At 46.1% G+C, this 15,204-nt stretch overlaps 1 protein-coding gene and 1 long non-coding RNA gene across 14 annotated transcripts in view; both read left to right on the plus strand.

Annotated features, from left to right (window-relative positions):
• LOC139787602 (POTE ankyrin domain family member B-like) overlaps nt 1-15,204 on the plus strand; it is a 247,762-nt gene that overhangs the window by 145,573 nt on the left and 86,985 nt on the right. For 11 of the 13 annotated variants that reach the window (XM_071726819.1, XM_071726827.1, XM_071726823.1 and 8 more), the window contains one exon: nt 10,321-10,473. In XM_071726819.1, coding sequence (XP_071582920.1) covers nt 10,321-10,473 — 153 coding nt within the window. Of the gene's footprint in view, nt 1-39; nt 216-408; nt 494-1,249; nt 1,465-5,837; nt 5,945-6,496; nt 7,790-10,320; nt 10,474-15,204 lie in introns of those variants that run through there. The other 2 variants (XM_071726829.1, XM_071726826.1) reach the window with 2 other exon arrangements.
• Nucleotides 10,523-11,917, plus strand: LOC139787603 (uncharacterized). The gene is made up of 3 exons (XR_011722670.1): nt 10,523-10,621; nt 10,710-10,940; nt 11,797-11,917. It is a non-coding gene; the product is annotated as an uncharacterized lncRNA (long non-coding RNA).

Below are 15,204 nucleotides of genomic sequence, written 5' to 3' on the forward strand. Positions count from 1 at the left end.
CTCAGCTGACTGCTGTGGAATCTTCCTCTGCTTTCACAGCTGCAGGAGTTGGAAGAACAACATCTTCAGTGTGAGCGTTGTATTCGTGACTTGAAGACTGCTCTGGAGAATAAGGAAAGGGAAGTAAGAGATTCTTTCCAGAGACTGGAAGGCCTCCTGTTAGCATCTTCTGAGAGGATTACTGCAATGAAACACCTGGAGGAACGCGTGCAGTGGTAAGAGAGTAGCACAGTGAACCAAGGTGTCTGTTGCTGTCTGGGGTTGTGTGAAAACCACAAGACAGCTTTGTTGCATCACAGGAAGTTAACAAATGGGTTTGAAGATGCTTTTGTTTGTCCTTTCCCTGTTGTTCTTTAAGAATTGGTGCTCTGGTAGATTTCTGTAATAAGACCTATATTTCTGTTTAAGCCTTGAAGCTGAAAGTGCTAGACTGGAAGGCACAGTCCAGCAGCAAAGTAGGAGAATTGAAGCCCTTCTGCAAGGCTCATCCCTGGTAAGCTGCTCATAAACTGCCCCTGTAGTGAGCTCCTCAGCCTGTAAGCCGATTGCTGTGGGGCCTTTGAACCTTTAAACTTTGTTTGGACTTGGTGATCTTAGAGGTCTTTTCCAAATGTGAGAATTGTATGATTCTGTAATCCTGGCCATGATCCAGGAGAGGGGCTTCTGAAAGTGTTCTCTGTTATTCTTTCCCTAGGGCAAAGTGGCAGGGGGGGGGGATTCCTTCTTGGAGGAACCCTTTTCTCTATGCCCTGTCCTACAAGGACAGTGTTTCTTCATTAGCAGCTTTGATGAATAACAGTACTGAGAGGGAGGGATTCTTTCTGAATGGAAAGAATTCTTGCCTGTGGTAGCTCCTGGGTTCTGCCTCAGCTGTTAAGGGGAGTGAGGAGGCACAGGTGCCTCAGGGAGCAGATCAGCCTCCTTACGGAGTGCTGTGGGGCACAGGAGAATGGAAGGGACAAGGCAGGGACAGGGCGAGGAAGGAGACAGGCTGGGAAGAGGTGAACTCAAGGAGAAAGGGAGGGACGAGACGGGAGAAAGGAGCAAACCAACAGCAAGTACCAGGAGCAGCTGGAGAGGCAAAGCCCAGCGCAGCTCAACACAGGAGCCACAAAGGGGGGCTGAGGCTGAGGGAAAGGTGCCTCAGGGAGTAAGTAAATCTGTGCCCTTGACATTGGGCAGGTTCAGCTGAGGGGTGGGAGAGTTCCCTTTTTCTTTGTGGTGGGTAAAAGTGTGTTGCCTGCTTCAGGAGCAGGCAGCTTCCCAGGACAGACTGGAACAGAGCAGAGCCCATGACCATGATGCAGAGAGAAAGCTGCTGCTCTGCAGAATTGGAGGCCTTGAACAGGAATTGGAAAGTAAGAAGTACACCCTGAGAGAGAACATTGTTCAAATACAAAAATACGAACAGCTGTATCTGGAGGAAGTGAAAAAGAGAAGATGCCTACAAAATGAACTGGAAAGGTAGGTACATGCTTTTTGAAATGGTAATAAGAGACTATTTTTTTTTCTGATGCATTTTCCTCCAAAATTTTCTCTTCTACATCTGGCCAGCATAATGTCTGTACTCCTGAGATGGCATATTTGTGAGGAAGGTTCCTTTAACCCTCCCTCTGTCTTAATTTCTCTTGGGCATTCCGAGAGTAACATGGAATTAATGTTTTTTTTAATTATTAGTTGTACTTTAACAGCCAGCCTTTTTGCCAGACTTTAATAATCTCCTGCTTTTCTTCAGTGAATGGCAACTCCCCCCACCCCCCATGAATTTTATGTTCTGTACTGCTTGAATAAGGATGGGCCCTTCAGAGAACAGAATCTGATTATATGAAGGAAAAAAGTGGATATCTTTTTTGGCTTCCATTTGAGGGGCATGGTTTGAACTTCCCATGGGAAAAGGGTGTGTAGCTCAGAGTTGTTGTGCAGGTGCCCTCTGCCTTTTGGAAGAAGCTGTGTAAGAAAATGGCATTCACAGATTGCTTTGAAACTCTAGTGCTGAGCAGTCCCAAGTGCTGGTAACTCTTGCTGCTCCTTGTGGCTAGTGTGACTGCTGAGAAATTCTCAAAAAAAACTCGTATCAAATGCTGTTCTGGGTTTGGTCTCTCCTAATCCCTTCTACTTTCACAAGTTGAATTATAATCAAAGACCTGGAGGGTAACTGGGCCAAAGTTACTTCCAAAGATAATTTTTGTTATGTGTCTAAATGTTTCAGAACTGATGGAAACAAAGGAAAGTAATTTGGAAGATGGAAGAACACACTTCCCATCAGTGGAGGCCTGGCTGTCAGTCCATTTCACCATTCAACTCACCTGGGACATCCTGGCACCAGTCTGGCTATGGGCACAAGTCCAAGTTCAGTAGGAAGTTTCCCAAGTTCACCCATAGGAGCAGAGTCTGTGGGGAACAGAGATTTGCTCCTGTTATGCAGTCAAGGTAAACATTTTGTAATCCTGTGATGCGAGACCATCCCCCTGCAATCCTGTCCTCATGTACTGCTGAAGAGCATCTGTAAGCAAGGTTGAGCTTCGTAGCCTAAAGTTACAACTTTTTTGTAGTTCCAGACCACATGGCGTATATATACCAAAACAACTCCCCCTCATCCAAACAGTAGACAGCTACATGTGGTAGTAGGGGTGAAGAGTTTTGTCTTTGAGGGTTGTACTGTTTTCCAAGAGTGCTCAATGTGCCTGGAGGAGCTGCTGCATGTTTTGAGAATAGTGGGAGCCTAAAAACCTTGCAGAAAAATGTACTGAAGGAACGGGCTGCAAGTGAACTAGGGCTTGGAGAACAAGAAACAGCTGCCAGTTTCTAAGGAGCAGTCTTGCCCTTTTCTCCTTTTCTTCAGACAAAAAATATAAGTACAAATTCAGAGCAGCTGCCAGCTCTTGGCTGGTTTGGCTGAGAAAAGAGCAAGAGGGAGAACAAGATGTGAATCAAAATCCCCTCTTTGCCTTTGCTTGTAGGGGCATCTGTTTCCATTGTTATACCAGCCTGTTGGGTGGGAAATCTGATGAAATAGTCTCAGGAATTGGGTCTCTATGCTTTCTGTGGAAGTTGGCTGACAGATGGAGGTGTAAGTGCAGCTGCTGTGGGGAGAAGGTAAGGTGCAGGTCCTGCCTGTAGATCCTGTTGTGTGCTGAAGAGCAAAGCAGTGCTCCTCATGAGTAAAGATGAAAAGGTGATGTGCAAAGCAGTCTCTGCAAGGCACCTCAAGGGCTGCTGTTGTGTAGAGGCAGGGAAATGGGAAGAGTCCCCACAAGGCTGTCAGGGCCCATGAGCTCCAGGGGAAGGAGCAGTCCCACACCCCCTTCCCAAGAAGAGCAGCAGAGCTCTGGTAGCAGAGAGCCATGGGGATGAGCCAAGAGTGCAGATCCCCAGGGCAGCCCCTGGGGACAGGCAGATCTGCATTCCTGCCAGGTCATGGTGTCCATGGGTGAGGGTCAGGGCTGAGAGCAGCTTGGGGCCGTGGCAGCATCTTGTAGGTTTGGTACTGTAGGGGACTGGAACTTGTCCTTGTCGTGGCCAGACCTACAGGTCCTGTTGTCACTGTGCAGGGGACAGTGCTCAGGAAAGAGGTGATGGGAGGGGAGGGCTGGAGGTGAGGCATCCTCCTCACTTCTTTGAGGAATCCTTTTCTGTCTTCCAGAGACAGTGGTCTTTGTTTAGCAGCTGGAAATATTGCTGAGAGAGAGGGGGCATTCTTCCCAAATGAATTCTTGAGGGTGGTTGCTCTGGGCTTCTGCCTTGGCTGCTGAGGGGAGTGAGGAGGCACAGTTGCCTCCCAGAGTAAAGCTGGGCCTTGACACTGGGCCGGTACAACTGGTGGGCAGGGAGAGTTCCCTCTTTCCCTGTGGTGGTTGCAAGTGTGTTATCTGCTTCAGGAGCAGGCAGCCTCCCAGGACAGTCTAGAAGAGATCAGAGCCTGTGACCACCATGCACAGAGAAAGCTTCTGATGTGCAGAATCAGAGATCTCAGATGGGAATTAGGCAACATAAAAAATACCCTCCAAGAAAGCATTTTTGATTAAGAAAAATAGGAAAATCTGAATTTGGAGGAAGTAAAACATAGAAGCTTTGTAGAAGAAAGAAAGGTAAACAGATGCTTTTTGGAGTGCTAATAAAAGGCTCCTTTTTTTTTCCAGTGTTTTCCTGCTGGTTTTCCTCTCTTACATCTGGTGAGCATTATGTATGTAAGCCTAGCATATTAGTGAGGAAAATTCCTTAAGACCCTTTGCCTTCATTAGAACTATCTTTAATTTTTCTGGAGTGTTCCAACAGTAACAACACTGATCATGCTGTCAAAAAACAGGGTTGCAAGCCTATGAGGCACGGGTCAGCATTTTAAAATCCTGTTCTCTGCTACTCCTGAAGAGAATCCATGAGCAGGGCTGTTACAATTTATTTGTAGTTCCAAACCGCATGGTCTGTTTCTGTTTCTATTTTCCATCTGCACTCTTGTGTTGCAAGAGTCTTGGCACTGTTGCTGTTTTAACTTGCTTCATTTACATAAGCCATGTTCTTATTTCTCCCTGAAGATCTTCGAACTAAAGGCCATTTTTCTTTCTTCTTCAGCTCTTTAATCACTTTTCTCTTTTCTTTCAGCCAGATAAAATACAAGGTTTGTAGCCAAGTACTGTTTAATGTTGGGATGAATTTTATACCGGAAATGTTTTGTCTCTTGATGCTGTTGGGCTTTGATTCAAACTTAGTGATGCAAACCCATTTTCCTAATGCTGTAAAAACGTTGCAGTTGCTATTTGGTCCAAGTGAAAGAATGACTGCTGCAGAGTACTTTCATCCCTCATGTATTTGTCATGCTGTGGCTTCTGTGGCAATGAAGGATCTTTCGAGTGTCCAGTGGACCTTCTTGGCTTGTGAAGGCTCCAGAGAGGAGGGAAAGTGGTTTCTTCTACCACCTCAACTCCTACTGCTTTGCTTAGGATTGGTCCTGTTTTGGGATCATCTTTTGGTCTAGGCGGTAGTTTTCGTGCTTTTTTCTTCTACCTGTGCCTTATTTGACATGTTAGGGCTCTCTTCTCCCCAGGATTTTGCTGTTGCTTGTACTTGCTTGAAAACGATCAGAGGTTCAGGGCTTTGGGGGGCCTTTTCTGTTGTTCTTTCAGCTCCAGGCGCCCCTCTTCTATCTGTGAAGGCCCAGACTGTTCCCACAAAGTACCACTGAGGGATTCTTCTGGAGGAGCTGGTGAAGTTGGTCACAACTCTCCCTTCAGTCCTTGAGTGAGGGCCTTTCTCTCCAGGTTGCTGGTTTATGGCCCCATTTCTTTGGCCGTTGGAGTTACTGCTCCTCTTGTGAGGGCTGGAAGAGTGCTTCCCTTCCTGAGGTTCTTGCTGTCTGTGGCCTGTGCAGTACAGTGCACATTCTCTCAGTTCTTCTCTTGATTGTGGGGATGTTGCCTGGCGAGCCTGCTCATTGACATAAAACACAAAGTTATTCCCCTGGGAACCCTGCACAAAACTCAGAGAACCAGAGAATGGGGGAGGGTGGAAGGGGCCTCTGAAGATCATGTAGCACAGCCCCAGCCCTGCTCAGTCATCCATAAGAGGTTGCTCAGGGCTATGTCCAGCTGGGTTTTGGACATCCCCAAAGATGGACAATCCTAAGCCTTTTCTGGGAAATGTGTTCCAGTTTCTGACCATGCTTACAATTTAAAACTCAAAAAATCAGATTGGTTACTAAGGCATAATGCCAATCTTCATGCCAAAAATAAGGTAAATTTTTATTTTTTCAGGAAGTTGTTTCAGAAAACAGCAGCAATATTTCTGTTGAAGACTATTTTTTACTTTGATGATTAACTTGGTGTATTTGTCTGTCCTTTCAGGAGGGCTTTACCCCACTAGCTCTTGCTGTCTCTGAAGGTCAGGAAGAGACAGTTGAGTTTCTCCTAAAAACAGGAGTTGACGTGCATGCTGGAGACCAGCATCAAAGGTAAGGGGCTTATCCACATGGGTCCTTTGAGTATTCTTTCTGTTGGATTGCTGAGAAGCATGGGAATGTGCTCTGACCAAAAGCAGGGGGGCACGTGGAAGGAGCTGTTTCTGTACGTCTTGTGAAAGCAGTCTGAGTTTGGTTGCTTTGGTACCTCAGGGGCTGCTTTCTGCATTGGGGATGTCCGGGAAGCATTGTCTCGCAGGAGATGTGTCACGAGCCTGGCAGCACTGCCTCAGTTTGAGAAACCACCTCCTGCACAGCAGCCTCATGTGCACTGAAGTGTTGTATATGTGGCATCTTTGTCTGACAACGCAGTTGTTTTTACTCCCTCTCCCATGTTATTGCTTTTAATGGAACCTGCTTTTTCTTTTGTTCATTGTGAAATAATGGGGAAAAGACTTTTTCTGAGAGCAAGCAGGAATGAAACTAATGACAGTGTCTGTGTAAAATGATCCATTTCATAGGATGTTTTGAATCTTTCAGAACCCTACTCATAATTGCTGCTGGTGGTGGGAATCTTAGTTTGATCAAAGTTCTCCTTCACTACAGTGCTGATGTTTCCCATGAAGACACTGCTGGGCTGACAGCTGAGGATTATGCTTTTATTCATGGGTATTCCAGGCCTCCAAACTTGAAAATTTGCTGACTGGTCATAAGGATCTCATTATTTCCTTACGCCTCCCACTCCACAACAAGCACCATGTTGTTTTCCTCAGTACCTATGCCCCAACCCTCCAAGCTGACCATGCAGAAAAGGTCAAATTCTACAGCCACCTGCACTGCCTCACCCAAAAGGTTCCTGCAGATGCTAAGATCACAATCCTTGGTGACTCCAACACCGGAGTAGGAAAGAACTATGAAGCCTGGAAAGGAGTCCTGGGCAAGCATGGTGTTGGAAACTGTAATGACAGTGGACTTCTCCTGCTGGAGTTTTGTGCTGAGCAACAGCTCACTATCACCAACACTCTTCCAACAGAAAGACAGCCTGAAGACAACCTGGAAGCATCCTGGATCCAAGCACTGGCACCTCACTGACTGTGTCTTAGTGCACCAGAGAAATGTTGGCGATGTCCGTCTTAGCAGAGCGATGTCTGGTGCAGAATGTCCTACAGACCACTGCCTTGTGCCATGCAAACTTACCCTCTGCTTGAAGCCCAAACCTAAGAGGGGTGGCATCCCAGGGAGGAGGCTCAAAGTTAGCCATCTTCAAAAAGATACAGTGAGAAACAGCTTCCAGGTAAACCTTCAAGCTGGACTTTTAGATCATCCCAGAGATCCCTCTCCTGAAGCGCTTTGGCAGCGCACTAACAAGAGCATCCTTCAGTCCTCTGAAGAATCCCCAGGGCTCTCCTCAAAGAAAAACAAAGATTGATGAAAACACCAAGAGATCCAAGGTTTGTTAACAAAGAAGAGAACCACTCACCAAGCACACCTTGCTCAGCCATCTTGCCATGTCAGAAAAGCAGCGTTTCCTCTTAATGCAGTGAGCTCCACAGAAACTTTGGAGACATCCACAACAAGTGGTGGATCAGCCTGACAGACAAGACTGTGCGCAGTTATGGGTGACCACCGAGGGCTCTATGAAGCTCTGAAAGCAGGGTATGGACCCACGCATCAGGTCCAAAGCCCCCTGCTCAGTGCACATGGCCAAATGCTTCTCACAGAAGAGACAGCAATGCTTCTCTCCTCCATCCTGACCCCATGGTCTGAACGTTTTCAGACTCTCTTCAGTGCCAGCCGAGTAGTCCAAGGCTCAGCAATTTAGCACATTACACACCAGCCAGTGAAAACCCAATTGGACACAGCCCCTACTTTGGGAGAGACTCATACAGCACATGAAAACTGGCAAGGCAGCTGTGGTTGATGGAATCCCACCTGAAGTCTGGGAGCATGGAGGCAGAGCACTCCATGCTCAATTTCACAAGTTCCTTGTGAGTTGTTGGGAAAAAGGGGTACTACCACCAGATTTCCGTTGTGCAGTCATCATCACCCTGTACAAGAAGAAAGGAGAAAAGTCAAACTGCTCACACTACTGAGGTATAACTCTGCTCTCCATTGCTGGAAAAATCCTTGGAAGAATACTATGGTTTTCCTTGTAGGTGAACACTCAGGATCGACTTTCCATGTCATCACATTGTGAAAAAAAGAGGCCTAAAGGATGCCACTGACAACTCTGGGGTGCAGGTATGTGAAGCCAAATATTTTGCATTAGAGTCTGGACTGGTAAGTGGCATTATAGAGTAAATTGCATTATATAGTAAGGTAAAGAAAAGTAACCAGAAAGTGACCAACAGCCATGGCAGAGTCCTGCAGAGGAAGGTTGTGTTACTGTCTGAAGTTGGGTACAGTCTTCTTAGGATGGGGAAAAATCCTTTCCATGATGCTGGCTATTTACTGTACTGCTGCTTTGTTTTCCAGCTGGTGTGCTTCAGTTTTGACGAGTGTTGTTCCTGCTGTGCTGTGCAGACAAACAATGCTGTCAAATGCTTATTTTTTCCCCATGCAAAATGCAGATTGAAGGGAAGAGGGAGATTTTTCTGTAACAGGCAGGTGCGCGTGATTAAACACGCCTGGTCTTTCTCTTTGTAAGAGAAAGCTCATGCAAGAAACCTTGAAATTTGATGACTTTTGATGCTTTCCCTGCCTCTGCAAAACACGTGTGTGTTTGGCCATGTCAGGAAGTGTTTGAGAAGTTTTTTTTCTGAGGGCATTCATGAGGGGAATAGGGCAGGTATCCTGTTGGTGTTGGGCATATGGGGCAGGGCTGGGCAGAGGGGGTCTAGAGTCCTGTGTAACACCTCAGGGGAGAGTGGAGCACAGTATTTCCATTTTTGGGACATGGTTTAGTAGGCATGGTTGTGTTGGTTTCCCAGTTGGACTGGAGGATCCAGAGGTCTTTTCCAGCCTTAATGATTCTGTGGTGATTCTCCTCTGTCCATGCAGGAGGCATTGGCCCAGCTCCAGATGGAAAGCCATTTACTCCATCAGCTGCTGGAAAACCTGAAGGAGCAGCAGCTCATCCAAGGAAGTGCAGTGACTGTTGCCCAGGGATGGTTTAATGACATTTTCCACAAACTCAGAGCTGCTGCTGAGAAGCAAGCTTACATGCTGGAAGAGTTCAACAAGGAATTAAAGGCCACGTGTGCTGGGTTAAGAGAACAAGTTTTTAAATATGAGGCCGACAAAGTAAAAAGAGAGGTAAAGTATACACTGTTTGCAGTGTTGAAGGCTCTTAGCAGTGTTCTGCTGTTAATTTCTAACGGAACGCTGTTAACATCCTGAGGGACCTGCTTGTTCCTCAAAAAATCAATTGCAGCCACTGACCTAAGCTTTCTGTTGTATATTTTGTGATGCGTAGGAATATTTAAATTTGTTCTTCCTTGGCTGTGTTTAGGCTAATTAACTGGTCAGCAGGCTGGTTAGAATGTCAGTTAAACTGTCATTCTGCAAATTCTACCAGTCCCAGGCAGAGCAAAGGTTTAAAAGCTGCCATACCCATTTTTTTAATCTTTACTTTCTGGAAAACAGGAACTAGTCCTGTTGAGTAATTAGACACTGGTGTGCTGTTTGTCTGCCTGAGTGATGTGAACAGTGCTTTAAAATTCCATTTCCTTCTTCCTCTCAACCCTGGAGTGTTTGAGTGAGGTGAATACCTGCATGTGTCAGATAACCACCTTATTCTTCATTTTTCAGTTTCTTTAAGAGGGAAGAGGGGGAAGAACTCCAGGAGTGCTGTCAATGGTTTTCCCCTGTGAATCACGTTGTATTCCTAGTGCCAAAATACCAGGTTCCTTTGGGAGATGGTAGTCGGGTGGGTGGCTGGATGAATGGAGGGCCTGTCCAGATTTGTGAAAGCAAATGTGTCAGCAGGGAGGCAGTTGTTACTCTGAAATGAACTTGGTAAGAAAACAGACAGGCATGTCTTTCAACATAAACTTCAAGTGTTTTTCAAAAGAGCTTTCAGATACATGTATTCATTTAATTCTGTTTGTTTAATAGAAAAACAGACCCAAGAACCATCTAATACAAAGTCCTGCCTTTAGTCACCAGAGTAATATCTGCAGTCAAACTGTGGCTCTTGCATCACAAGAGATTGCTTTGAGTTTTGTTAAAAAAACACATGATTCAGTGTATGCTGGTGTATTGTTCAAGAAGTATAATATTTGAATCTTTTTTATGTATTAGAAAACAGAAATCCTCATGTGCAGCTGCTGATAATTTGGAGGTGCTCAGCTGCTGACTGCTGGTGGCAGGCAAAATTTTCCTACCTACTGAGTTCAAGACAGGTCTAACTGTATAATCAAATTAGTTAAATTAAGGAAAGAGTTCATGTTATTATAACTTTTTTCATGCTCATCTAACCATTTCATCAGGGCAATGTCAGAGAGCTGCAGCAGAAGCTTGCTGAAGCTCTTAAAAATCTTTCTGGGACAGAAGCTTCTCTGGAAGTTGCTACGAGGCGCTGCAGGAACCTGGAAGAAGCCAACCTGGGCTTGGAGAAGGAATTGGGAGAGGCTAAATCCAAGGTGCATGAAGTTTTCCCAAAATTCCAGAACAAACTCCATTCACAGATTGCTTTGAAGCTCTAGTGCTGAGCAGTCCCAAGTGTTGGCAACTCTCTGCTCCTTGCAGGTGGTCTGACTGCTAAGATTCAGGCTCTCCAAAACCCCTCAGGTCAAATGCTGTTCTGGGTTTGGTCACTCCTAATCCCCTCTACTGTTCCTGCCAGAGATAATTCTTTGTATGTGTCTGAATGTTTCAGAATTGATGAAAGAAAAGGAAACGCCCACAGAAAGCTTCATGGAAAGTGGAAGAACACACTTCCCATCAGTGGAGGTCTGGCTGTCAGTCCATTTCACCATTCAACTCACCTGGGACATCCTGGCACCACTCTGGCTCTGATCAGAAGTCTGAGTTCAGCAGAAAGCTTCCCAAGTTCACCCATAGGAGCAGAGTCATTGGGGAAGAGATCAGCTCCTGTTACGCAGTCAAGGTAAACATTTTGAAATCCTGTCCTCAGCTACTGCTGAAGAACATCTGTAAACAAGGCTTTTTACTTTAAAGTTACAACTCATTTGTAGTTCTAAACCTCATGGTGTAATATACCAAAACAACTCCTCCTTATCCAAACGGTAGACAGCTACGTGTGGTAGGGGTGAAGAGTTTTAGTTTTGAGGGTTGTACTGTTTTCCAAGAGTGCTCAGAGACCAAAGAAAATACTGAACTCTGGATCAAGTACTGCGTAACTGCTTTCTTTTACAAAAGAAACTGAGAAAGAAGATGATGCCATAGGATGTTCCCAGCTAAGCTTTAAGTTAAATTTTCTTTCACTTCTCCTCCCGTGTCCAGTGATTGCCTTCATCACTGGCTCGTAACACACACCCTCTGCTGTCAGTTCTTGGTCTTTGCTGTCCCTTACTCGTTGCTTGTGTTTGTAGCCCCTCTGTTGCAGTCTTTTTTTTTTTTTTTTTGAATAGGCAAGAAGAGGCTAATCAGTGACAAAAGTTATCCTTTCTTTAGGGAAAGATCACTCAGTGGTGTTCAGGCAATTGTCAGAGGAGCTGAATGTTTGTCGTACATGGCATCAAACATGTTCTGTGATGTGAGGCCAGATGTCCCAGGAGGAATTGCACCTACTTTGTAATGATTACTCCAGAGTCACAGCTTTGCAGTGACTGGTGCCTTTTCGAAGCAGGAAGCCACTGAGACCATTTCCTTTTGTTGCTGTCTGCTTTTAATCACAGAGAGTGTTCAGCTCTGGCTTCATAGCTGTAATGTTCTGACAGTGACCTCTTTGCCCCTCTCTCCTGTAGAATTAACACCAGGAATCCTTTCTCTTTTCTCCCCAGACACTGATGAACGTTAAACTACATCTTTGGGAACTTATTCCATATCTTCTGATGGATCACAAGAGATGAAAATGTTTTTGTCAGTCTGAATAAATGTTCTTAGTCTGTTGCATGGATGACAGCCCTGTTGCCCTTCCCTGGTGGTTTTTTGATGCATAGTCCTCTCCCCTCTTCCCCTTACCTTCTCCTTTGCCTTTCCCTCTCCCTCTCCCTTCTCCCCCCCTCCCTCCCTCTCCCCTTTCTTCCCCTTCCCCCTCTCCTCTCCTGTGTAGTCCTCTCCCTCTCCTGCTCTCCTCTTTCCCCCCCTCTTTCCCCCCTTTCACTCCCTTCCCCCTCCCACCCCCCCCCTCCCCCCACCGTCCCCCCTCTGCCCCTTTACCCTCCAGGAGGATAAAGAGGTCCCACCTGCATCCCTCCTTTGGGGAGGAACGGACAAGATAGATGCCAGAATTGACCAAACAGAGTATTCCATCCCATATACATCATCCTCAGTATAAATTTGAGGAATCACGATGGCCAAGCCAGATTTCCTGCTTCCAGCTTCTGCTGCCTGCCCTTCCTGCCTTTCCTGCTTCCCTTCCTTCACCCAGCATCCTGGAAGGATTCCATCTGTTCCTCTGCCTGTGGTCCTGATCCATGCCCATATCTGTGTTCCTGCCTCCAGTTCCCGACCCCAGGAGTCCAGCCTGGACTTTCCCAGGGCTGCCCTGCAGCCTCGGTGGTGACATGAGAGTTATTGGGGGAAAAGGGGGGAGGAATGTGGTATCCATTTTCCTGTATATTTGTATATATTTAGTAATTTTTCCTATTTATCATTACTGTTTCATTAAAGTTGCGTAGTTTAGTTTCCAACCCATCAGTCTCTCTCCCTTATTCTCTCTCCTTTCTTTATCAGGGAGGAGAGAGAGACTAGTAGAGGGTGTCTGTTACTCAGTTTAATTGCCGGGCCAGTGTTAAGCCGTGACAACTTTATAAAGTTTTCTTTTCCCACATTGCCACCCAGAACATCCGTAAATGATTTCCATTTTTTCCAGAATACATCCCAAAGCACATCCCGAGGAATGTCAACCAGTGTGTCCCATTAAGGCTCCAGGAGCCCGGTATACACCTTTCCTCTGTCTTTTATGGACTTATGGAAAGCCCCAAACTGAGAAGCCCCCAAAACCAAAACCAAAGTAGAGCAAACCTTTGTCAGGTGGCCCTTGTCTGCTCCTGGGGTGATCAGAGTGTGGTGACGAGCCCCTGCAGAGAAATCTCTGGGGGTACCCAAGGGTCCCACAGCCAAGCAGAGAGTATCCATCCCTTGGTGGTCAGCAGAGGGAACAAAGGACCTCACCCCAACAACCTCGGGATTCTTCATTACAGCACCTGACACACCTAAGGGTGGAGTTAGCCCTCGTGCTGTAATAAAGAACTCTGACTGAAGAGTAACAAAGTGCTGTGGAGGTGATTTAATTGTTTCAGTGGAGAGGGATGGGGGGAGGGAGAGGGGGAAAGGGAGAGGGACGGGTACTGGGACAGGGAAGGGGACAGGCACTGCCCATTCACTGAGCTGAGTGAGCAGTTACAGGGGTGGCAATGTCACAGGGCAGGCAGCAGTCACTGGTGACTGTGTCACTGTGGGCAGCACTCATTGGGGTGTGAGGAGCCAGAAGGAGCCTGAAGCTTCCATATAATTGAGCCTGAGAAATTCTGGTTTGCTACAGCCATAATGATACAGGAAAACAACTACATACAGGTTATATGAAAAAAAAAAAGCTTCTAAAAACCATGAAAATATAAAAATATATAAATGGCTTATATAGCTGAATGAAGAGAAGACCAAGACAGAACATGACAGGCAAGTGGACATGGGAAAAGTGAAACACACTTGGTGATTTAGACTAAAAGTACTGTTAAAAACTGTTTAGTACTGTTAAAAACTACATTTTATCAATGCAGTACTTCACAGCAAGTTGAATACATCTCTGACCTGCACACTGTTCCAGGTCAGTTACACAGATCTGTTTTACTGCAGTAACTTCATCTTTGAATGCTGCTTATTGCGGACAACGTTTCAACCAATGCTTAAAAGTACAAATCAGTGCTGACCTCCAGTGGTTTGGTTTGTTCATACCTCAGGACATTCAGGTTCTGGCAAATACAGCTTCATACAGCTTCAGTCAGAATCATAGAATGGCAGGGGCTGGAGGGGACCTCACTGAGTCCAAGCCCCCTGGCCCAGCAGGATCCCCAGGGCAGCCCTCACAGGAACACGTCCAGTAGGGTCTTGAAAGTCTCCAGAGGTAATTATGGACTATTTGTGAAGCTGAACTATACCTCTAGTCTACCACCCTGTCTGTTTCTGTCCTTTTCAAGTAACAGACAAAAGAAACATAGAATCATGGAAAGTGAGGTGTTGGAAGGGACCTCAAAAGGACATGTAGTCCATCTTCCCTCTTCAGAGCACAGTCAGCTATAGCAGGTCATACAAAAACATGTCCAGGCGGGTGTTGAATGTCTCCACGGAAGGAGACTCCACAACCTCCCTGGGCAGCCTGGGACTGTGCCCTGTCACCATCACAGTGAAACACAGGGACATATGAGCAATCCTGACTATTTAGCTTTAGCCAGGGTGAGCTACAAGGTTATTAAAAGATACAGGCAAAAGATAAGGGAGTTGGCAGCAGAAAAGAACAGGATGGGAAAGCATCACATAGACAGCACATAAAGAGTTGTATTTAACCAGTTAGATTGTGACCTGTGGCATATGAAGAATGTGTTGTACCAATCAACATAATATAAGCACATTGCTATCAACCTGGCTGTGTATAAAAGGGCTCCTGCTGCTCTCAATAAAGGGCAGTACTGGGATTATATTGATCTGTGTGTTGTCCACTGCGCTCTTCCGGGCAAATAGTGCCTGAACAGGGACTCTGAATTGCTGGTGGCTGCTTCACACGAGGATTTATCTGGACATCAGGAAACGTGGACAGGGAATTCCTGCTTGGGAATCACAGCAGGAGCTCTAAGTGAGCTGGGCACTCACCCCTGTAAGGTGGGCACTGCAAACCTGAGGGAAATGCAGAGAGGCAGCAGTGCTGTTACTAGGTAGGATACTCTGTGAGAGGGATTCCTGATAACCTGAAACAGATATAGGAGCTGTTCAAGTGGGCTGAAGAGAGAGCCCGGATCCCCACTGTTTGTATAGCTATCGAGCTGGAAGTGTGGGAAGAAACTGGGAAGTTCCTATGGGGTGGAATTAGCAAAGGATCTAAGGAGGCTAGAAAATCAGCCACGTTGTGGAGACTGGTTCGAGACACATTAAAAGAAAAAGAAGCGTTCGCTGCCTTAACTCCTGATATACCAGTGCCGATGAATGCCCAAAACATGGACTTGACCTCTAAACAGTTATTTGAGACACCTAAA

The sequence above is a fragment of the Heliangelus exortis genome, chromosome 27 (genome assembly GCF_036169615.1).
Source record: "Heliangelus exortis chromosome 27, bHelExo1.hap1, whole genome shotgun sequence".
In the NCBI taxonomy this organism is placed as follows: domain Eukaryota; kingdom Metazoa; phylum Chordata; class Aves; order Apodiformes; family Trochilidae; genus Heliangelus; species Heliangelus exortis.